At 40.5% G+C, this 25499-nt stretch overlaps 2 protein-coding genes across 2 annotated transcripts in view; both read left to right on the forward strand.

Annotated features, from left to right (window-relative positions):
- MXRA7 (matrix remodeling associated 7) overlaps nt 1-2069 on the forward strand; it is a 43249-nt gene extending 41180 nt beyond the window's left edge. The window contains exon 4 of the mRNA XM_063458977.1: nt 208-2069. Within this exon, the coding sequence (XP_063315047.1) occupies nt 208-322 (115 nt within the window). The 3' untranslated portion in view covers nt 323-2069. The remainder of the gene's footprint in view (nt 1-207) is intronic.
- Nucleotides 1-25499, forward strand: part of JMJD6 (jumonji domain containing 6, arginine demethylase and lysine hydroxylase) — a 363289-nt gene that overhangs the window by 72379 nt on the left and 265411 nt on the right. The gene's annotated exons all lie outside the window — the stretch shown is intronic.

A 25499-nucleotide genomic window follows, 5' to 3' on the forward strand; every position in this document is an offset into this window, starting at 1 on the left:
TTAATATTAATTTGCACCTTTGCATCCCAAAAATCCATTTCTATTATTAGCAATGCTTATAAAGTGAGAGGATCCAGAGAGTTAATGTTTACTTTGTTCAGCCTCACCAAAATTAAATTGCAAGCTCTGAAGTGTCTGGTGGCTGATTATAATTTGCATTCAAAGCAGCAGTCAAGAGAAATGTCCAATGTGTGTTCTCCTTGCCAGGGCACAGAGGGAACAGCTGGGTGCTATCTTCGAAATAATGGAGAAAAATCAAGAGACCTTTGGGACAATGTCGGAAAGAGACGTCAAGGAGCAACTGAAATTGTACAATATGTAGCATTCTCCAGTCACAACGGGAAAAAAAACAAATGACGGAAGGAATATTACTAAAATTGATATATATATATAAATATAAATACATACACACCAATCTTTGTATCTCAGAACTCCATGTCTTTACACCACTCATTCCATTTAATTTAATTATCATTTTATATTCCCCAGTACAGCAAAATTGTATCAGTGAGGAATTTTATATGGCATTATAGGGATCAGAGGTATTTAAATGTTTTCAACTTGAAGATTGGAAAACGTTAATTTAAATTCACCTATTGTGGTGTCCTTAGCCTTAAAATGCTACCAAACACATAATTCCAGTATTTGACTCTAATCAGCAATACTACTCTGCAGTTGTGATTTTATATCATTGTTAAAACATTTTTTTTTAAATTGTATAATCTGTTACAGACTAGGGATTTTTCATTCATTTTGAATAGGGTTTTGCTTGAACAGCTTAATATGCATGTCTGGTAGAGGTCGGTAAGATGGTGTTATTCAATGCTTGTTTCTCAGCCTTCCAAAATAATCCAATCTTGAGCTCAGGTTGATCTATCTGTACAATGAGGGCCTGTGTAGCTCAGGATTCTCTTAAAGTTTGAAAGTCATGTTTACTTATCCCTACACTTAAATAATATGTATTTGTGATCTTTTAAAAATATAATTAAATGTAGACATTCTTAACCCTTTTGCATGTAACTGGGAGCCTCCATCTTACCTCCCTGTTAATCATTGTTATCCCCTCTGTCTTTTGCATCTGGCAATCAGCATTCAGAGAAGATTAGAAATAACACGTTTAGATTTTTCCTCCTCGTCTGCAATGTTTGACTTGTACTTGCTTCAACTAAATCTTTAATATAAGGTTAAAGGAGCTTTACAGTGTTACAAACATGTATTCTTAATGCTACAGTGTCCTGGCACCTCTTTAGATCATCCTAACATTTCCCGTGTGAGGGTTTGAAAGGTGAGTATTACTTACCTTTCAGACCTCTTCACAACCTCACTCCGCCTCAGACCTTCACATCAGTGTAGAAGATCTTAGCCAATTCAATGTTTCCCCATAGGAAAACATTGTCAGGCTAGTGCGCATCCACTCTGCGCCAATCACATTTTCTCTAATTTATCTGGTTGGAAAACTGCTAGAGGCATGCTTACCCTGCAATGGAAACATTGCCAACAGAATGGCTGTGTTTACAGTTGCAGGGTTTAGCAGACAGGGACTTGGTACCTAGAACACTTCATTGAGATTAAGTTGTCTGGGTGCCTTTAGTGTCTCTTTAACACTAGTTACAGGTAGTTCTATTCAATTGTGTAATGTCCAAGGAAGTGGCATATCCCCTTTGAGAGTTCTAAAATACAGAATAATTTAGGTGAATGAATATATGATGCCTCAAGTATCGTTTTGTCTGTAAACCGCGAATATGCACCTGTTAAAAGCTATAAAGAACTATTATACTCTTCAATACACGTCAGGGGATGCTTAAAGGTTTTTAAGGCCCAACCTATGGAAAGCCCTGAACTAAATCTGCAGTATTTTTCCAGTATGGGATTAATGTGCAATAGCTCTGTAGTCATTTTAGACACGAAGAATGATTTATATTATGCTAGTTTTAAATGATTAGTGCAGGCTTATTTGGTAAAGTTTGAAGAAATTCCATGCGCTGGGTGTGCATAATATTTGGGGCTTTGCAGAGAGCAGAACTATTTCTATTTTAACATTTCATATAATTTCTAATAAAACATTTTTGCAAGCCTTAACCTGTCTTCTCTTCATTTCTTGTTAGAAAATGACTAGAAAGTAAAATTGTCTCCACAGAAGATTATTTGGGTCTGATTCAGACCATGTACCATTAAAACTGTTGCAATGCTATTTTTTTCTAGTTATTGAACACTTAAATTTTTTAATATTTGCTCTTGAATTAACACCTCTGTATGTGACTCCATTAAAACAAATTAATAATTGTGGTGTGCAACACAATATTTCAGCAATCACCTTTTTTAGAATCAACCTCTTATTGATGCTCCAATATATGATAAATACATAAAACTTAATCCATGCATCATGCGTGGTTAATTGTCAGCAACATATGTAGCTTTTTCCGTGTATACTGAGGAATGACTGACAGGTACATGTATCAGTGGCAGAACTAACCTAGAGAGGGCCCTGGTTTCCCCATCCCCATAACTATGCACCTTGTGAGCAGGGAAGCATTTTGTGTGCGTTATTTCAGTATATTTTCAGGCTTAAAGGACCACTCTAGTACCAGGAAAACATAGAGCACTAGAGTGCCCTGAGGGTGCCCCCACCCTCAGGGACCCCCTCCCGCCCGGCTCTGGAAAGGGGAAAAGGGGTAAAACTTACCTTTTTCCAGCGCTGGGCGGGGAGCTCTCCTCCTCCTCTCCGCCTCCGTTCCGCCCCGTCGGCTGAATGCGCACGCGCGGCAAGAGCTGCGCACGCATTCAGCCAGTCGCATAGGAAAGCATTTACAATGCTTTCCTATGGACGCTTGCGTGCTCTCACTGTGATTTTCACAGTGAGAAACACGCAAGCGCCTCTAGCGGCTGTCAATGAGACAGCCACTAGAGGATTAGGGGGAAGGCTTAACCAATTTTATAACATGACAGGAGGCTTCGTATTTGCTTAAGTCTCTCTTTACTAGAACTCCACAGCAGCACAGAAAAACAACCAATCAGAAAAAAGTTAGGTACTATAAAACTCCCCTCCCCATGCATCATTTCCTCTTTCTTTGCTGCTCCGCATCATTACAGGTCAGAGTACCACTGCCTCCTGCTAATATTAGTTGGGGGTTTTGGGATTTATTCATTTCTTTATGTTCAGCATTTATATTTTATCTGTGGGGGAATTTTTCTGTAGTTTATGCCTTGATGGTTTCTGTGTTTATGCATCTGGTTTAGGGGTCTTTGGGACTTTTTCTGCCCTTCTATCCCCTTATTTTCTTTCCCCCTCTGCCCATCTGTCAGAGTAGCTACATCTGCTCCCATTAGAATTTCCCTGCATGTCTTTCTATAGAGCCTTTCACCCTCTAACACTCTCTCTATTTTGCCTAACTTCCCCCTGTTACCCATATACTGTCTTCTGCTTTCTATGCCCTTCTATGTCGGGCGGGTTGTGTGCCGCTCGGGTGTTTGCTGGAGGCTGACAATCAGCTTGCTGCCTCCGAACCCCGAGCCCCAGGACCGCGGACCCCCCTCCGGCGGTCCCGTGCTTTTCCTGCCGGTCCCTGGGGTACTCGTGATCAAGCACGAGTACCCGACGGCTGGATCTCCTTCCACACGTGGCGGCCGGCTCCAGCTCCAGACCGCGTGCGTCCGACCGGGTGGAGGAGGGGGCGCCCTGATCGCGGCTCCTCCACCGGCTGTTCATACCTCTATGGAGATCTGCTTACAGGATTCTTGCTTCGTTGGAAGTCAGGCTCCTATCTGCCTGACTTCATGTTACCACATTGTTCTAATGGGCGTTGGTATTTTACTACCATACATTCAGTAAGCAAGCTTACTTTAGGCACTAACATTACAGGTTGGTAACTATATCGATGCTATACCCTCATACTTTGCTGTCATAAGTTTAAAGCAACATTTTTCATTTTTCTTATGGAGTGCTCGCTTTCCTTTATTTTTAAGCAAGCAGTAACATATGCCACCATTGTTACATTATCTCATACTGTCAACAGGTTGGGACAGTTTTTCATGTGACCATATCAGGCTGTTATATGTATTTTCCTTGGCCCGCTTCAAATTTTTTCCCAAACCGGTCACCATAGCAACCATTCTAGAGCATAATACTGAAGAATCTAGGTTGGGATGCGGTTTGGGTACTATTTAGTCTGTATTACATTGGATTTTCTACAGCATGGATACCACAATGACCAGTGCCTGCAGGGCAATTGTGCTAAGAGCACGGATATAGTAATCCTGGCCGTCCCCCATTTTCACTCTACCATGAAGGTTTAGTATTTCAGGAGGTTGTACACACAATTACCCCCAAGATTATATATATATATATAAATGGGACTCTACCCACGCAGATTTTCCCCTGCTGCTGGCAGACCACAACTCCTGCGAGTGGGCGGCTGTGTCCGTGCCCCATTGATTGGCCTGCTATGTCTGTGCCCACTGAAATGGCCTGCTATGTCTGTGCCCACTGAAGTGGCCTGCTATGTCTGTGCCCACTGATATGGCCTGCTATGTCTGTGCCCACTGAAATGGCCTGATTTGTCTGTGCCCTCTTACATGGCCTGCTATGTCTGTGCCCACTGAAATGGCCTGCTATGTCTGTGCCCACTGAAATGGCCTGCTAGGTCTGTACCCACTTAAATGGCCTGCTGTGTCTACTAAACGGCCTGCTGTGTCTGTGCCCATAAGATTGGCCTGCTATGTCTGTGCCCATAAGATTGGCCTGCTGTGTCTGTGCCCATAAGATTGGCCTGCTGTGTCTGTGCCCATAAGATTGGCCTGCTGTGTCTGTGCCCATAAGATTGGCCTGCTGTGTCTGTGCCCATAAGATTGGCCTGCTGTGTCTGTGCCCATAAGATTGGCCTGCTGTGTCTGTGCCCATAAGATTGGCCTGCTGTGTCTGTGCCCATAAGATTGGCCTGCTGTGTCTGTGCCCATAAGATTGGCCTGCTATGTCTGTGCCCATAAGATCGGCCTGCTATGTCTGTGCCCATAAGATCGGCCTGCTATGTCTGTACCCATAATAATGGCCTGCTATGCCCGTGCCCATAAGAACGGCCTGTGCCCATTAAAACGGCCTGCTATGTCTGTGCCCCATTGATTGGCCTGCTATGTCTGTGCCCCATTGATTGGCCTGCTATGTCTATGCCTATTTGATTGGCCAAATATTCTGTGTCCATTCGTTTGGCCTGCTGGGCCTGTGCCCTTCTGGAGGTATACCACTGAGGAAAACCCAGTGCCCACCAGTCACATGGAGAAAGGCAGGTGCCCAGGCAAGCACCATTGCCATACTATCCAAGAGGCTCCAGTATACAGCCATCTGAGTACGGTGGGAAGGGTGAAGGCCCTAAACCTCATGCCTGGAGGGCAAGGTTTCTTATATAGACCCCGGGCACACATCCACGATTTACACCAGACCGGCGACGGCACATCTCTAAGGAGAACTTCTCACAGGCAAGGACCGGTACTCAGACACCTACAGGAGGACGCGGTGTTTCCCTGTCTTTAGCATCTAACCCTCTATCTGCCTCACGGTGTCCATATAGATATCGGTGGTTGTTCCTGCGTAAGGTTAGCTCCTGGCCCTGTTCAGTGGGGCTTACTTGCCTTGTTCTTCCGGCCTGCTATTTGCCTTCTGTCCGAGATAGAATTTACGTATTTACTCTTTTTTTTTTTTTTTTTTAATTTTTCTTTTTTGTAGTGCAAACGTAAGATACAAGCTGCTCAGGTATGCCACATCAGCATAAACAGGTAATATTTGGTACAGGATGATACAGTGAAGTAGCATTGTTAAATCTGCACATTTTTTTTTTTGTTAGTAGATGATTTGTCGAACGCTTAAGGTTAGATTTAGTAAGGTTACCACAGGCTAGTTGCTAAGGTATGTGTTATATAGTATTACAAGATGAAGTCTATGAGAAGTGACACATATTGATTTATGGGTTGGGTATTTCCCCACACTACTGAAGATTGACCACCAGGGGGCAGCGGGTCTCTGAGCTAGCCAGGTTTGGCTTTCATGGAGGCTTGAGCAAGTATAAATGCTAGCTATGCAGGTTAATAGTAAAACCACCGATTGTATTGTAATCAAGGTGAACAATAATAAGATGAGGGTATGTTAGACTAGATAGTATACTGTGCTCTGCAATAATGTTAGGTACACACATATATATGTATATTTACAGCCGCATAGTTACTCCTTCATCAGATGGGATTACACTTGTGAGAACCCATTTGATTGACGTATTTACTCTTATCTACGTTTATTATTGTTTTTGTTTTCGTGCCTTCCTTTTAATTTCACTCGGTTCGTCGAGAGGCCTGACTTGACCTCCTCTGATCTCCCGAGTGCTCGTGGATTGCGGAGAACGTCTCCAGCTTTCCTCAGGCTATCAACGGTCCTCCTGGACCCCGCGCGCGCGCACGGGATCCGGGCGGTCAGTTGGTAGTTTTTCATCTTTGTTCCGAAGGTTGCATTTTCGCACCATTCCTTTCTGTTGTTAAGGATGGACACGGCCCTAGGTTGTATTCTATACCTTCGGCCTGGTTTACTGCCAGTTAATTCTTTCTCAGGTGAGCGATTCAGAGAGGAGTCTCGTGGTCGGGGAGAGACCCACCTAAGGTCCTCAGTCTTATGCTGATATTGGAAGTTGGTGTACCCCTGCAGTTGGTCTCCCTGAATCGCTAAGGGACTTTAGTTTGGATCACAGGAGGGTGCAGCCCTCCATCACCTCGATCCAAGAATATCTTATTTTCAGAAACAGAGAGCGTACCCCTCTCATATACAGGACCGGACACTGATTTGCTATTAGAGGACGCAGCCCTCCCTCAACCTCAGCCAGATACTGAGCTGGATACAGAGGACATGTTAGGAATGACACATTCTCAGAGAGAAACGGTAGACTCTCTACTTTTTGACTCTCTACTGTTTGGTTATTAACGGGTGCGGTCCGCTCAGACTATCAGCCGGACGCTGTCACGGAATTCGATCACATTATTAGAGAGTGCGGCTCTCTCATACACTCGACACTCTACGGTGCCGTCCATTTGTTCATCACACAGGCTTGTACCTGTGCAAGACATTGATGACTGCATAGAGGGGCGTCCCTCCTGCATCCAATTAGATCTGAAGACCGCGCTACTGATCTCGTTATAGAGGACTGCCTGGTCATGCATGATATACATATTTAGACTGGATCCCCTATTTTATCTCCTGTAATGGATCTACTGGATCCCGACCACTGTACCACGCGCGAGAAATACTCACAGGGGTATAACGGGGGGAGTCTCCCACTTATTTACGCACACTCCTGGAGATGGTACGGCTAACGGATGAGCCTCAGGTATTCCGAGAATACAGATTTTGGTAGATTCTGCACCATAAAAAAGAAAATTGTTTTCTGTTTTGGAGATTTAGACCATTTCGAAAAAACTGCGTGGACTGCGTTTAGACCTTCATGGAGCAAACGGGCACTGCCTTGCTAGGTTGAACAAGACTAGGGAAGGCCTACTACCCGGTCTGAAGGTAAACCGTACGCATGGATCGCATGGTAAGACCGGACACCCCGGTTGTCTTGAATTCCCCGGTCATTACGATCTTGGGATAAGATGACAGGAATGCCCCATCTCCTCAGAGCACGTACCTGGTGCACAGGGTTTGGAGATGGTGGGCCCTCCGTCTATACTCTATAGATCCCTCACGGGAGCCGTCTTGTTTTGGATTCGCACTAACCCACCTTTTCATCTACTGTCAAGGAGATTTACGAGACTCTAGGGAGGTACCTGGTGTGCCTCGACTCCCACATCAATGTCGGGTCACATCCTGCCGCTTGAGTAGAGCTCAGGATGGTAGCAGACTCAGATAGGGCTGCCGATTTTCTCTAACAGGACACCACATGTTCGGACGGCTGAAGCTAGACCCTTCCTTTTTTCGCTATATCTGCTCTCTGGAGTCACGTGTCATGAACTAAGGTACTTTACGCCTTGCCTGCGCATTGGAGAACGCGATGTTGTATGCGGGACTCCAAGATAAGAAGGGAGGTATCCCTCTATAGGGAGACTTTGGCTCCAATTTCAAACTCACATTCCTGGGTCCCTTGACCTAGGGTCTACTCTGGGAGTTACGTGCCTGGACAGTCAGGGGTACAGGGACCTAAGGGTCTCACTATATTTTACCCTATCTCGTAGGTAGCGTGTATACCAGGAACCCCTACACAAATTTTGGCAGGTCGGGCATGGAACAGGATCATACTATGGGTAATCGGATTATCTCACTCACTCACTACAGCTTCGTGGTTTACAGGTCCCAATCACCATTGGATCCGTACATCTTTCATTCCTAGCCGAGGACATATCTGGATGGAAATCTCCACTCCGCTTTACGCTTCCCATCCCTTTTGAATATTTCTGGAATTCACTACTCCCTGAATAGTCGACCACCGTTTCTCCACACAAGTTCAGTTCGGAACCCTGAATAAACGCCCTTTTGGAGTCTTTCCTCTATCTCGAATGAGACATCTCACCGGGTAGACCAGGAGGGAACGAAAGATCCTACTCGATTCTATTGCGATATTGGTGGTGGACTTAGACGCATTCCTTGAGATTGGAGATCAAGAGTTGAGACATGGTGGCAGTTTTTCTCGCGTCCCTAAGTCCGCAAATGACCTTCGATTTTTACTGCTAGAGGAAAATGGCTGATAGGTCAGCTTGCCAGCTCGTGGACCGACTGATAGGAAACAGGTCGCAACGCCACGTACAATGGATCTTTCAGCGGATGGTGTTTTTTTCCGTGTTTGAGATGCTTCGTCGGCTGGCATCTTCTTTGATCAGTCTACTGTCGTTTATCGCAGTTGGAAAGTCCAATTAGGATTACCCTGATATCTCCTGGAATAGGTACCAGCGACACAATCAGCGTTGGATTGGTGGACTGAGCGTTGAAACAGCAAATACGAAGCCTCCTGTCATGTTATAAAATTGTAGATTATGCTAGCTTTAGTGTACCTATAATCTTAATTTTATTAACGACAGGAGGCGAGTATTTCCCACCCATTCTTATCCCTCCCTTGTTTAATTTCATAGTTTAGATTATCAGGTACGTATGCAACTCTGCTTGTTTGTCTCTGCTACCTGTCAATTGTTTCTATATCTGTTTTTCATAAGTAGGGCTGGGATATCTGCACATTTAGGTAATTTTGGTTGCTACATTGGGTACCTGCATGTTTGTTCAAAGTACATTTAATTGGATAATCAACCTGTTTGATTCTGTTTTTCTCTCGTTTCAGTTTACAGTCCATCAACACTATCTGATGTGGCAGTTCTTCTCGGAGGATGGACTTCATTGTATCTAGGACTTCGTTTCTCCCCATTATGTTTTTCTGCCTTTTGTTCTGTTTTGTCGCAGCTTGAAAGAGGAAATGATGCATGGGGAGGGGAGTTTTATAGTACCTAACTTTTTTCTGATTGGTTGTTTTTCTGTGCTGCTGTGGAGTTCTAGTAAAGAGAGACTTAAGCAAATACTCGCCTCCTGTCATTAATAAAATTAAGATTATAGGTACACTAAAGCTAGCATAATCTACAATTTATAAACATAGCAGTGTCTCTGAAACTGCTATGTTTATAAAAAAATGGGTTAACCCTAGCTGGACCTGGCACCCAGACCACTTCATTAATCTGAAGTGGTCTGGGTGCCTGGAGTGTCTCTTTAACCCCTTAAGGACCAAACTTCTGGAATAAAAGGGAATCATGACAAGTCCCACATGTCATGTGTCCTTAAGGGGTTAAAGCCTAAGGTGGCTGCTGGTCAGCTTGATGACCTGACCCACCTGAGGATTGAAATCAAGGGTGACCGTAAATGACGATCTGGACATCAGTCAATCGCTGTATCACCAGTCTGTGTACATCAAACATATCCCAAACAAGTGAAAAGTAATTGCAGAGCTCTCAAAAATGCCTAAAAAAAATCACAGCCCATAAATTCAAAAGAATAAAGCTGTGATCCCTTAAAGAAAAGAATGAGAAACTGTGAAAAGTAAAATAAATTAGTAAAGAAAATTCATGCATTGAATATATATATATATATATATATATATATATATATATATATACACACAGACACACACACACTCTCTCTCTCTCTCTCTCTCTCTCTCTCTCTACCCCAACCCTCCCTACCTCCAAAAAAAAAGAAAGGTAAATCTGGAAACCAGTCAACAAACAAATAGCAGGCTAAAGTACCTGATGTAAATCAAACCATGGCAAAGAGAATCCGAGCCCATTCATATTAATTGCCACTAGATGGCGTAGATAAGACAGGACAGACCTACTTTGCAACAGGTTTGAAAGAATGTATAAAGTATATATCCATAATTGTAAAATTAATTGAAAAAAAAAATGAATATAAAGTATTACACAATTAATATAAAGACTCCACTAAAAAGTGCTGACTAGAATTGTACCTATCCTCAAAGATAAAACTTGCAGCAAAGCTCATCATATATTTCAGGATAAAGTAGCAAAGTACAAACTAACCACATACATTCACACTATGCTGTACCTATTTTTCATGATCTATACTTCAGGTAACAATGGAGAGGATATATTTCATTTACAATGAGGGACAACATTTTTTGATCCCCTGCTGATTTTGAACGTTTGTCCACTGATAAAGAAATGATCAGTCTATAATTTTAACGGTAGGTGTATTTTAACAGTGAGAGACAGAATAACAAAAATAAAATCCAGAAAAACTCATGTCAAAAAAGTTATAAATTGATTTGCATGTCAATATGTGAAATTTGATCCCCTATCAATCAGCAAGATTTCTGGCTCCCAGGTGTCTTTTATACAGGTAATGAGCTGAGATTAGGAGCGCTCTCTTAAAGGGACCTGTATAAAAGACATCTGTCCACAGAAGCAATCAATCAGATTCCAAACTCTCCACCATGGCCAAGACCAAAGAGCTGTCCAAGGATGCCAGGGAAAAGATTCTAGACCTACACAAGGCTGGAATAGGCTACAAGACCATCGCCCAGGAGCTTGGTGAAGAGGTGACAACAGTTGGTACGATTATTCGCAAATGGAAAAAAACAATCTCCCTCGGTCTCCTTGCAAGGTCTCCCCTCGTGGAGTTTCAATGATCATGAAGGAATCAACCCAGAACTACACGGGAGGACCTTGTTAATGATCATAAGGCAGCTGGGACCATAGTCACCAAGAAAACAATTGGTAACGCACTACACCGTGAAGGACTGAAATCATGCAGCACCTGCAAGGTCCCCCTGCTCAAGAAAGCACATGTACAGGCTGAAGTTTGCCAATGAACATCTGAATGAGTCAGAGGAGAACTGGATGAAAATGTTGTGGTCAGATGAGACCAAAATCGATCTCTTTGGTATCAACTCAACTCACCGTGTTTGGAGAATGAGAAATGCTGCCTATGACCCCAAGAACACCATCCCCACTGTCAAACATGGAGGTGGAAACATTATGCTTTGGGGTGTTTTTCTGCTAAGGGGACAGGACAACTGCACTGCATCAAAGGGACAATGGACGGGACCATGTACCGTCAAATCTTGGGTGAGAACCTCCTTCCCTCAGCCAGGGCATTGAAAATGGGTCGAGGATGGGCATTCCAGCATGACAATGACCCAAAACGCACAGCCAAGGCAACAAAGGTCCTGGAGTGGCCCATCAGTGGGCAAATGTCCAAAATCAGCAGGGGATCAAATACTTCTTTCCCTCACTATAAACCAGAAATATTGTGTGGAGTAAAAAACAGGCTAAAGTTGTGGAAAAATGTGTTTTGAACGGTGTATTGAACTTTGACAGAGAGAATCAAATCCGTTCACATAAGTGATGTTATTTACCACTGGGAGGCATTGATAAAGCAGGGCAGACCTGCTTTTCCACGAGTTTGAAAAGTGTATAAAATAGCAAAACAATATCATACTATGTCAAAAAAGCTTCTCACTTAGCAGAGTTTAGTGGGGACAGGTAGTGGAGAGGGAGGAGATAAGACAGATGGGGAACAGGCATGTAGCTCGGTGACAGTGGGGCGAGGAAGCATCCGGCGTCACTTCCGTTCCGTTCCGTTCCCTATGAGTCCGAACGGAACGGAAGTGACGCCGGATGCGCGTCATTCTGAAAACGCTGTATACTAATGGACAAGGAAATCTCTATGCTGAAAGTAGCAGACGGAAATGACGTATCGGCAGAAGAACCGGAAGTCACGTGTGCGCACGGTAGTATTTGGAACGCACGGCCATGATGAGGAGGTCATTCCTCACAGCGTGGAGGATGAAAAGACACCATTTTGGGAGGGCAAGTGCACCGGAATGACCATATATGGACATAGAGGGTGGGGTTTTTGTGATTATATGTATGTGTTTTCTAATTAATGAATTTTCTAACGAAATATGCAGTATATAAACAGAAATTGTCTGATGTATTATCATTGCACCTGAGGAAGACCAAGAGAGTGGTCGAAACGCGTTGTGCTAGTTGTTTTTTTTATCTTTTATTGTGAATAAAGTATTTTACTTTCAACTTATCCTGGTTCATGATTATATCCAGACGAAATCTGATGGTGGGACCAATCTGCACAAGAGCACTTTACTGGAAATACTTTATGTGTCTTCAAAGTAGAGAGCCGACTTATATGGCTCTCTAAAGTGTGAGTGCTTCATATTACTCTTTCTATTATTATTGGGATTTTATATATTGCCCTATGAAAGTTGTTTATCTTTCAGAATTTACTATACGTCCATTGTGTGCGCAAAACCTCCTTTCTTTTTATCCATTGGTTGGGAAATGTTATAAACCACCTAATGTTAATATTGACAAGGAACAACAGCTGTTTGAGCAAATTGAGAAAGCTGCAAATCTGGGTAACACTTTAATTATTGGAGATTTTAATTACCCGGACATAAATTGGGACAGAGGGATTAGTAGCTCAGCAAGGGGAATAAGGTTTTTAAACTTGTTAAATGACACCTTCATTTCACAACTTGTACAAGCACCAACTAGAATGGACGCTTGTCTGGACCTGGTTTTAACAAACAACGTTGATCTTTTGACCAACATTCAACGTATACCCTTAATGGAAGCAAATTAGGGATAACAACACATGAAAAGGACTTGGGAATTGTTATAGACAACAAACTATGCAACAATATGCAATGTAATTTAGCAGTGGCCATGCATGAAAAAGGGCATTCATTCTTTGGACGAGAATATAATTTTGCCTCTTTAAAAATCACTGGTATGACCACATATTGAATATGCTGTGCAATTTTGGGCACCTGTTCTAAAGAAGGATATTATGGCACTAGAAAAAGTGCAGAGGCGGGCTACAAAATTAATAAAAGGAATGGAACATATTAGCTATGAAGAAAAGTTAACAAATCTAAACCTATTTAGTTTAGAAAAACGTCGCCTGAGAGGGGATATGATAACATTATACAAATATATTCGGGGCCAATACAAACCATTGTGTGAAAATCTATTCACAAACCGGACTTTACATAGGACACGAGGTCATGCGTTTAGACTGGAAGAAAGAAGATTTCGTCTAAGGCAAAGGAAAGGTTTTTTTACTGTAAAAACAATAAGGATGTGGAATTCTGCCTGAAGAAGTGGCTTTATCAGAGTCCATACAGATGTTCAAACAGCTACTTGATGCAAACTTGCAAAAACAGAATATTCAAGGATATATTCTTTCAATGTAGGGTAATAACTGCTTGATCCAAGGATAAATCTGATTGCCATTTTGTGGTCAAGAAGGAATTTTTTTTCCTAGCTTGTTGCAAAATTGTGCTTCAAACTAGGTTTTTTGCCTTCTTTTGGATCAACTGCAAAAAACAAATGTGAGGAAGGCTAAACTTGATGGACGCAAGTCTCTTTTCAGCTATGTAACTATGTAACTATAACCACGCTAAAACATTGCTCTTGTAGACTAGATCCATAGTGATAAAAGTAATGCAAAAAATAATTGCGAAGTATCGCAAGGTACTAGAATACGAAGAGTCCACTTAAAGAGCGGCCACTAAATATATACTCAAAGGATCATAGAGTACTGTGGGAGCGTGGGAAGTTAGTAGAGATATTGCCCTATTTCCTGGGACATAGCTTATCATGCTGCCCCTCTCCAAATACACACTGCAAGTACATCAGTGTCTGCGTTACTCAACACCTTTGAAGAATGATTTGTCAACTTCCTGCATCAAAAGATGGGCATCATCTTCTGTGCCACATATTACCACACACACCACCATCTGTCCTCGAGAAGATGACAAAAGATGGGAAGGAGTAAACACGGAAAGGTTGGCAGTAGAAGCAGATGTACTAATAGTGGGAGGTGGTCCAGCTGAACTCTCTGCTTACCTGTAACAGCTTGCTGACGAATCTATTAAAGATGTGCACATGTGCCTGGGGTAGAAAGCAGCCCAGCTTGGGGCACACACACTGTCAGGAGCTTGTCTGGAGCCCAAGGCACTGCAGGAACTCTTCCCAGATTGGAAGGAAAGAGGGGCTCCACTCTATACCCCAGTAACTGGAGACAAGTTTGGAGTATTAACTGAAAAACACAGGATACCTGTGCCTATCCTTCCATGCCTTCCATGAATAATCATGGAAATAATATTGTATGTCTTGGGCATCTAGTAAGCTGGCTTGGAGAACAAGCTGAAGCACTTGGAGTTGCCGGATTTTGATCTATAGATGTATAAGACAAAGTACTAAAAATGGAAAATGCCCAGGACCATAAAGGATGAACCATCGGGCAAGACCACCACATGTGTATATAGGACCCTATATGGGTTCCACATCTCCAACATGTGGGGTCATAGTTCTCATACATCTTAGCAATTCTTGCTGGGGTGAAATACCATTTGAAAAGAAGTTTGAAATGGCATTCCACCAAATTCAAACAGTGGACGTGTTTCTCCACATGATTCAATGAAATACACCAGTCCGTTTCGGAAATAACCATTTGTAGCTCCTGTTCCCAAGTTTTAATAATCTTATAAGGAATGACATTCAAAGAATCCATCACCTTGTTGGCAATTGAAGTAACCTTATTTAAAGATGTATAATTAAAAATATGTTCTATTTTGATTGAGAGTGGAGAGGAACTCTTTAGGACATTTTTATCGATGTCATTTTTTACTCGAAGGTAAGTAAAAATTTCCCTCCGAGAGATATGTAAAGTGTCCACAATCTGTTGGAATGGTAATATGTTATCAGCTAGCATAATATCAGAAATTATCATCTTATCCGTGTCTGCCCAATGGCTTAATGATAGATCTTCAATATTTAACTCTAGTAACCTAAGTCTAGACAATCTGGGGATACATTGACAAAAACCTAATTTGTTTTTAATTTCCTCCCAAACCTCTATAGATTGTAACAAAATAGTGTAATTAATTTGAGAACTATTGACTTTGTTATTATACTCCGTCCACATAATGTATTGCAAGTTCGAGGTAGGGGTGGCAGCGGATTCTATAATAAACCAAGGTTCTTGGGTCATCAAGGGATCTTGTAATAAATGTATATGTCTAATCATATTGGCGTAATAATTATAGGTAATATTTGGGAAATTTAAACCACCTTTGGAGAGTTTTTTTGACAGAACTTTTCCTAGGGGTTTTGTTCTTCCAAATAAATTTGGAAAAACCAACTTGAATCATTGTAAGCCAAGAATTGGAGACTTTAAGTGGAATCATAGAAAAAAGGTAAGACCACTTTGATAAAATGTATGAATTAATAATATTTATTCGGCCCATCCATGAAATTTCCAGGTTTTTCCATATTTTTAGTTTAGAGTTTGTATATTTCATTAAATGTAAGACATTTTTCTCCATGGTATAATTTATATCTGATGGAATAATTAAAGCTAGATAATTTAATTCTTTATTAGTCCAAATAAAATTAAAGTTATGGGATAAAGTTTCTATAGTGTAGTTATCCATATTCATATATAACGCAGTAGATTTAGATATGTTTAACTTAAAATTAGAGACCCCTGAGTATTTAACTATTTCTTGCATTAAATGTTGTAATGAAAGTTCTGGGGAGGTAAGAGTAATAAGTGAATCATCCGCGTATAAAGAAATTTTTAGGTCTTTGTCTTTTATTGAAACACCCATAATCATAGAATTATTTCTGATATGAATAGCAAGGGGTTCCAGAGACAAAATATACAATAAAGGGGATAAGGGACACCCCTGCCTTGTGCCATTGCGGAGATCAAACCATCCAGCAACTATGTTAGGTCCCACAGTTCGAGCAGAGGGAGTGGAATACAAAATCAAAATTGCATTAAAAATCCAACCCCTAAAAGCAAATACAGTCAACAACTCTGCCAGGTATCCCCACCCGACCCTGTCGAAAGCTTTCTCAGCGTCCAAAGACAGGGTGAGGAGGGGAAAGCCTAGTCTATGAGCTTTATCCAGAATATCCAAGAGTCTTCTGACATTATTTGATGCCATCCTGCCTGGGATAAAACCAATTTGATCGGAATTGACAATATTTGCTATAATTTTTTAAATTCTTTCGGCAATAATAGCCGAATAAATTTTTATATCTATATTGATCAAAGCTATTGGTCTGTAATTAGAAGGATTTGAACTGTTCTTATTTTGTTTGAGTATAGGAATAATATTGGATTGGAGGAGTTCTTTGGGGATAGTTTTACTAACAGCGATATAATTGAAGAATTCAGTTAGTGGTTTTATCAAATGAGTCTTCATATATTTATAATATAGGTTAGTAAAACCATCAGGTACCGGTGTTTTATTAGTAAGCATTTTATCTATTTGAAATTGGACTTCTTCGTATGTAATTATTTTATTTAGCATACTCAAGTCTGAATCCGCTATCTTAGGAATCGGAATATTAGATAGATAATCTCTAATATCGGAAGTATTACGGTTTAAGTTTAAATTATATAAATCGTCGTAGAATGTATTAAATATCTTTCCGATCTGTTCTGGGGAAGAATAGGTGTTATGTCCAACTATAAGATGGTTAACCCTATTTTTTGCGTGTTGCTTTTGCAATCTCTTTGTAAGGTTTTTATTCGCCCTATTCCCAGTAGAATAGTTTGTAAACCTTAATTTATTGATGTTAATCCTAATTTTTGCTTCCTCTATTAGATTAATCTTCTTTTGTACTTCGTTTAAACAAAGTTTTAGTTCTGAAGTTGGATGTTTTTTATTGTTAGTAGCGAGATTATACAATTTAATATACAAGTCAGACAAATTTCCCCCATTTTTTTCCCCCTAAAAATATAATCAAGTTTAATTAAATATCCTCTCACAACAGATTTGTGCGTACACCAGTTTATCGCTGGGGAGGTATCTACTGATTGGTTTTCTTCCCAAAAGTATGTTAGTAATTTTGTCAATTCTTCTCTATTATTTTGGTCCTTGATAAGGGCATCGTTCAACTTCCATGTATTTCTACCGGAAAATTGAACTGAACCTAACTCCATCAAAATATAGCTATGATCAGACCAAGGATTATCGTTGATTGTAACTTTATTAAAAAGCGGGATAGAAGTAGCATTCGTTAAACGGGGTGGAGTAATCTCCAGATGTCATAAAGATTATGTAAATTTAAAATATGTTGAAGCTTTTTGGCTTCTTTGAAAGCTCTCTTATCTCGAACATTTGGGGATATATAAGTTTTATCAAGTTTAACATTGGGTACACAGTTAAAGTCCCCAGCAATAATAAGCGTACCCTTGATTATTTTAACAATTTTTTCCATTATATGTGAAAACAAGGCCATTGGATCTATATTTGGAAGATAGACATTAATCAAAGTGTATGTCTTATGATTTATCTTACAGACCAAAATAATATAACGAGCATCTTTATCTTGTTCTAAATGAATCACTTCCAAATCAAGATCCTTATTAAAGACGAGTGCAACTCCTCTTTTCTTCTTATCAGGTAAAGAAGCCTGAATAATATTTGGAAAATTAAAACCTCCCCATTTTTGTAGGGATCCAGATAGCCAATGGGTTTCCTGTATAAAGGCCACCTGATTTTTTTGTTGCATCAAGAAATTATAAAGCCTATTTCTTTTAGTATCAGTATTCAAACCCTGAACATTTAAGGACAATAATTTTAACATAGGAATAACATAACAATATCATATAAGACTCTCCTGCTCTGAGAAAAAAATAAATAACAAACACTCCACAATAAGGGAACATAAAATGTTCTCATAGACACATATATACGTTTACAGATAATAATAAAAATAAAAAAGTACTTTTAAATCCGTAGTAGCTCATAGAGCTAATCGAAAACAATGTAGTGCACCTACACAAAGAGGTGCAGACTCCCATGGGAAGAGATAATTCTTTGTCCCCAACAGGGAAAAAAAAAAAACCAAACCCCTATTTTCTCTTTTTTTCCCATCTCTTTTGCCTCTCCCTTCCCTTTTCCATTTCTTCTTTTGCTTTTGAAGTAAATTAAGAACTTTTGATTATACCAGACACTTATAAACGCTATGCAGTAGGAATAGATAATAAAAAATCATTGTATGAAATAGCTATCATAGAGCCCTTATGAAGTCATAATACAATAATCAGTGCACAAAGAATCGTCAGAGTCCTACATAGTCCTACATATAGATAGTGGACTTATTATACATGTTATTCAATATAGTGTAGATGAAAAATAAGAAAATTTAAATATTAGTGAAAACATTTTTCATAGTTGTTCTTATATATGGATATATAGAAAGGGAGAGAGAGAGAAGAAAAAAACAAACATTTTTTTTTCCTTATCGTTGTCTTTCCCTTCTTCCTATCTTAAAAAAGAATATTTACTTATTTCTAAACAGAAACACTCATAAGTAATATAGAATAGCATTGGATAATAATTATATAGAGTACCTATCCTAGAACCCTTATAAAGTCACCAAACAGTAATCAGTGCAAAATTGAACCAACGGTCCTACATATGAATAGTGAACTAGTTATATCTGTTATTGAATGTAATGTAAATATTAAAATATATTATATACTTATTACTAAACAGAAACACTCGGAAGCAATATAGAATAGCATTAAATAGTACTTGTGTAGGGTTACTAACATAAAACCTATAAAAAGTCAGCAAACAGTAGTCAGTGCATAGTTGAACCTAAGGTCCTACGTATAAATAGTGAATTATATATAAAAAAATAAAAAAATTCTTTATCATTATTTTTCCCTTCTTCCTATCTTGAAAGAGATTATTTACTTATTACTAAGCACAAACACTCATAAGCAATATAGAGTAACATTAGATAGTGATTATATAGGGTAATTATAGTGGAACCCTTATAAAGTCACCAAACAGTAATCAGTGCAAAATTGAACGTGAGATCCTACATGTAAATAGTGGAGTTATTGTATCTATTATGCAGTGTAATGTGAATCTTGAAATAAACCGTATACTTATTACTATGCAATATAGAGTAAGATTAAATAGTACTTGTATAGGGTAACTATCATAAAACCTATATAAAGTCACCAAACAATAGTCAGTGCAAAATTGAACCGAAGGTCCTACGTATGAATAGTGAATTATTATAATAAAAAAAAAAAAACCTGTTAGGATTTCATATCTCTATTCTATTCTATTCTTTTCAATTTCATCCATTCCCCTAATTTATCATTTGAGTCAAACGTGTACATTTTCTCCTTATACGTTAGACTTATCTTTGTAGGGTATAGCCATCTATATTTTATCTCAGATTTTCTCAATATCTGAGTAGCCATAGAGAAAGTCTTTCTTTTCTGCCTTGTCTCAAATGAAATATCTTGGAAGACTTTTATATTGCGGAAACAGTCCGAATTTAGATGTTTTTCCCTTGTAGTTTTTAAAACTAGATTTTTAAAGTCCTCAGAGTGGAAGCGGACCATAATGTCTCTTGGATTATCAGACAAAACTATCTTCGGTCTGTAAATTCTATGGCAGTGTTCTATTATTTGGTCATGGACATTGACAGAGATTCCCAGTGCAATAAAGTAATCTGTCATAAGTTGTTTTATATCTTCTTGTCTTCCGCCTTCCGTAAAATTTCTAAAGCGAAGATTCTTTCGTCTGCTATGATCTTCCAAGTCGTTGATTTTCAATTCAGCGTCTAGGATCCTGCGTTGTAATTTTTCAGTATCATCTTTTAAGTTGTTTACACAGAAATACATTTCTTTGACTTGGTCATCAAACTTCTGTAATTTATCCGCTAGAAGTTTAACTTCATGTTTAATCTCTGATTTGATCCCCTCTGCAATAACACTCAGTTCCTTTTTTATATTATCCAAATTTGTATTGAGGATTAATTGTAATTGTGTGGTTGTAATGAGCTCTTTATCAGCAGAGAGTTTTTTGGCATCAGAGTCTAAGCTCTCTTGACTAGTAGACGTATCATCCATCGAGGGTTTTAAAGCGGAATGCTTGTCAGTTTTCTGGTGAGGGGAGAAATATGTAGAAAGAGTTTTGTCTTGTGGATTTTCTTTTTTCTCCTTTCTGGTGGAAGATTTTAGATCTTTCTTGGAGGCCATAATTAAATTGGATTATTATTTGATTGCTTCAGTGATAACATTTGTTAAATGATACACAAGTAAAAACAAATGTACACAAATAAAGTGCTGTTGTGTGTGTGTGGGTGATGGTGACAGTGTGTCTGGAGATGCTGTGCTGGGCTAGCGGCTCCTTAGCAACCCCTCAGCGCAGCCATTCAGCTGCTGGGCTCCCGTAACGGTAAATTACCTGCTTGCGGAGCTGAATGTGCTGTATCCCGAGCACTGCACTCTGCTTCCTGCAGGCAGGGGGAAGCCGGGATGTGACCTGGTATCCTGGCTGCCCCCTGCCTGTGAACACAGGAAGCACTCTGAGGGGAACAGGGAGCAGCCTGTGCTCACACTGTATGGCTCTCCTGCTCCCCAAGCAGAAAGAAGAGCAACATGCTGCAGCCTGGACCTCTTCTCTTCACAGCACCCAGGTATGGCATGGGGGATTGTTTATAGTATGAATGTTTGTAAATTGGTGTGTGTGTTAAATTACTGTGTTTGTGTGTGTAAATAAAGTGTGACTATATGTAGAGTGGTGTAAGTTTGTGTTTGACTGACTGTGTGTGTGTGTGTGTGTATGTTAAGGAGAGTGTGCACGTGACAGTGTGTGTGTGTGTGTGAGAGTGTGCAAGTGACACTGTGTGTGGTGTTAGTAAGAGTGTGTAACTGACAATGTGTATGTTGTTGAGAGTGTGTAAGTGACACTGTGTATGTCAGTGAGAGAGTGTGTGTATTAGTGAGATTGTGTAAGTGACACTGCAAAGGTAATTATTGCAAAAGAAGGGGTTTTAACCCCTTCTGCACCACAAGGGTGGTGCACTTGACAGAAGGGGAAGCTATAAGGCCAGTATAACAAGTTTGTTTTCCTGGCACTATAGTTTCTCTTTAATACCTACTCAGTGTGTATCTTTCCCTAAATGTCTCTTCACTGTAATTCAGAGTTTAGTGACTGTGTGTTTGGGGATGGTGGCAGACAGTGTGTGTGTGGGAATGGTGACAGACCAGGGCCGGCCTTAGGGGTGTGCGAGCTGTGCGGCCGCACAGGGCGCCGTGCGGCCGCATAGCTCACGCATGGCCGGCCAGGATTTTAAAATAAATACATGTGCAGCGGGGGCGGAGCTTCCGTGCAGCGGGGGCGGAGCTAAAAGTGCTGGATAACTGCTGCAGTCCCTGCTTCCCCCAACCAACAGTCTCCTGGAGCTGCACTGCCTCACAATGAACAGAGGTAACTATGTGTGATTGTCTGTGTGAGTGTGACTGTCTTTGTGTGTATTACTGTCTGCCTGCCTGTGTGTGTGTGTGTGTGACTGTCTGCTTGTGTGTGTGTGTCTGTGACTGTCTGCCTGTGTATGTGACTGTCTGTGTGTTTGTGTGTGTGTATGACTGTCTGCATGTGTGTGTATGTGTATGACTGTCTGCCTGTATGTGTGTGTATGACTGTCTGCCTGTGTGTCTGTGTGTGTATGTATGACTGCCTGCTGGTGTGTGTGTATGACTGTCTGCCTGTGTGTGTGTATGACTCTCTACCTGTGTGTATGACTGCCTGTGTTTGTGTGTGTGACTGTCTGCATGTGTGTTTGTGTGGCTGTCTGCCTGTGTGTGTTTGTGTGGCTGTCTGCTTGTGTGTGTGTGACTGCCTGCCTCTGTGTGTGTGGATGTCTTCCTGTGTGTGTGTGGATGGCCGCCTGTCTCTCTGTGTGTGTGTGGCTGTCTGCCTGCGTGTATGTGTGTGGCTGTCTGTATGTGTGTGCGTGTGTGGCTGCCTGTGTGTGTGGCTGTCTGCCTGTGTGTGTGTGACTGTCTGCATGTAAGTATGTGTGTGTAAGACTGTATGTGTGGCTGTGTGTGTGTGTGTAAAACTGTATGTGTGGCTGTGTGTGTGTGGCTGTCTGCCTGTGTGTGTGTGTGTGTGGATGTCTGCCTGTAATTGTGTGTGAGTTTGTTTATCTACCTGTAACTGTGTATGTGTGTTACTGCCTGTACCTGTGTGTTTCTGCCTGATCCTGTGTATGTGACTATCTGCCTGCGACTATGTGCATGTGGTGGATTTGAAAGTGTATATGTATAACTGTGTGCATCTGACTATGGGAATGTGTGCACATAACTCTGCAAAAATATACACCTGCATCCACACACAGGTCTAAATGCATATTTTTATCTGAATTAAATAAACACCACACACAGCCAATAAACCCAGCACAAATATCACATACAACCAATACACGCATATCACACACTGTTAATACACCCATTACAAATATCACACACAGCCAACACATCTATCACATACACAGATAACACAAACATTACATCATAGATGGATGACGAGGGGGGCGCTGTGAAGATTTTTTTCACACAGGGCGCCTAAAAGCCTAAGGCCGGCCCTGTGACAGACAGTGTGTGTGGGGGAATGGTGATAGACAGCGTGTGGAGTGATGGTGACAGACAGTGTGTGGGAACGGGGCAGTCTGTTTGGGATAAAGTGGAACAGATAAAGTGGAATGTTGATAGTGTGTGGGTGGGTGCAGAGTAACTCCCTGCCTGGGAGTAATGAGCGTGAGACTCCAGAACTTACAGTCTCTGTAAATGAAAACAATTGGGAAGACCAAACCAGCAGGGCACCCTCTCCTCACATTTCTACACCCAAGTCCACCTTATCAGCATCCATCAGACCAACACCACCCCAGATTAGTTCCCCACCAGTCAAGCACTCCTCCAAAACCACCTCATCCATCAACAGCAGCTCCTCCCAAGCCCAGAACTCAGATCTTCACAAGCTGCCTTCCCCAGATTCAAGTGGCACCTGGAGACAACCACCTGGTGGAGAGGTCAGACTGGAAATAGAAAATCCTACCTTTATCACCTGCTGCTGGGATCTCCAGGAACAAAGACAACAACAATGGTGCTTCTTATACAGTAAGTTTGATCCATATGGTGAATATCCTAAGGAGGTGCACTTCACACATGAAGAGCACAGTAACTACAGTGAACAGCCCTTTGACAGCCAGTCATAAAACCATAAATAGCACGACCTAAAAGTACAAAGGGAGACCAATAGTGCAGACAGAAAAAAACTAAATACATAAAAAGGGGGAACTATAAAACACTCACAAACATAGAAGTAAAAAGGCAGGGTATAACCAGTCTTCTTCGAGTGCTTCTTTTCTTCTTGTATATGAAGATAAGTACTTAAAACAAAGCACAGAAAAATCATAGTGTATAGCTGTATGGTATTCGAAAAAATGCTTTATTGTATACACTTGCAAAATAAAAGAAGTTAAAAGGCTCATCAATATCAACTGTCTGCTACCAGGAACAGATAAAACCGCCAGGATAAGGAGACAAAAGTGGATGGAAAGAGTCCACAATAAAATAATTTTTTACAGTGAAATAAAGCTTGCCACCCTACGCGTTTCGTCTGGAAGACTTTGTCAGGGGCTCGTGGCAACAATACATCATACACATACACATACAATTAAATACCCTGCCAAGAAAAAACTTTAAAATCCTTTAACCAATCACAAAACAAAACTTCTGAGTAAATCCACCTGAAGGTAATTTCATCCGACTCTTCCCGTTCTTTTTTCACGCTTCTTGAAAGCGCTTGCATCCCAAGCCTCGCTCTCAATACTGCTTGAAATGGCCGCCAATCCACATTCGGACGACACCGGAAGTTGTCACAAGTCTGTGTGTGGAACGCATATGCGTTCCACTCAATCCGGAAGGACTAACCACTCTCTTTGGAATGCAAATGCGTTCCACTTAGAACAACAGAGTCAATGGAGCTCCTAAAGTGGGATGCACATGCGCTCCCATCAGGAAGAGAAACCAACAAGTACTAATTAATAAATAGATCCAGAAAAGTACAAAGTATAAAAAAGGACATATTGAAATAAAAACAAACTCACATCATAATAACACAACATAAAAAAAATCTTAAAATTACATCATTAAAAATCATCATAAAAAACCCACATCATAAAAATCTCAATAAATCCCCAAAAAAGTCACAGAAAACATGCCATATCAAAGTCAACTTCAGGTTGCATTGTTTTTAAAGTGTGAATCCAATAGCCTTCTCTCTGTCTTAATTTTAATACTAAATCACCACCTCTTTCATCCAGAAGCACCTTTTCAATCCCAATACATGAAAAAGTATTGGGATTAAAATTTTGACACCTATTACAGTGAACAGGAACTGAATGGGTTAATAACTTATTTTTAATATTATTGTAGTGCTCTAAAAATCTTTTTTTCACTGACATATTGGGTTCCCCCTTTTTATGTATTTAGTTTTTTCTGTCTGCACTATTGGTCTCCCTTTGCACTTTTAGGTCGTGCTATTTATGGTTTTATGTTTATGATATTGAAGACATTGAGGAGTCTTCGCACTTCCTATGTTTGGGTATTTATATAAATTTTACATTTTGCCTTTGTAATAGCCACAGAGGGTTTTTTGTTTTGCATTTTTTAGTGCAAATCACTTTTTTTCTCTTTGACAGCCAGTACCTGTGGTACCTGGTTTCCTCACCAACTAACACATCAGAGCTGCAGGCAGAGATATCACTTCTGTTTGCCACTCTCTCAGGAAACAGTACGCATCTGCGAAAGCAGGTCTGTGCAGGAAGAGGGGACTGGTTTTGTATACTCATGGCTATTTTAATAAACGGTTCGGCGAACTTCTTAAATTTTAGAAACAGGTTTGCATGAACCTGTTCGAACCAGCTGATTCCCACCACTGCTGGTAACCTAGAAAATGAGGAGTAACATATATAATTCTGTAAAGTCTAAATAAAGATTAACTTATTTAGAGAGTAAGATATGAAACAGGCTCACAAGCAAGAGCAAATAATGGCAGGGAATAACGAGAGAAAAGGGGATGTAATAAAACAACTCCTAATTATCCACTCAATAA

Source organism: Pelobates fuscus, chromosome 6 (assembly GCF_036172605.1).
Source record: "Pelobates fuscus isolate aPelFus1 chromosome 6, aPelFus1.pri, whole genome shotgun sequence".
Lineage (NCBI taxonomy): Eukaryota > Metazoa > Chordata > Amphibia > Anura > Pelobatidae > Pelobates > Pelobates fuscus.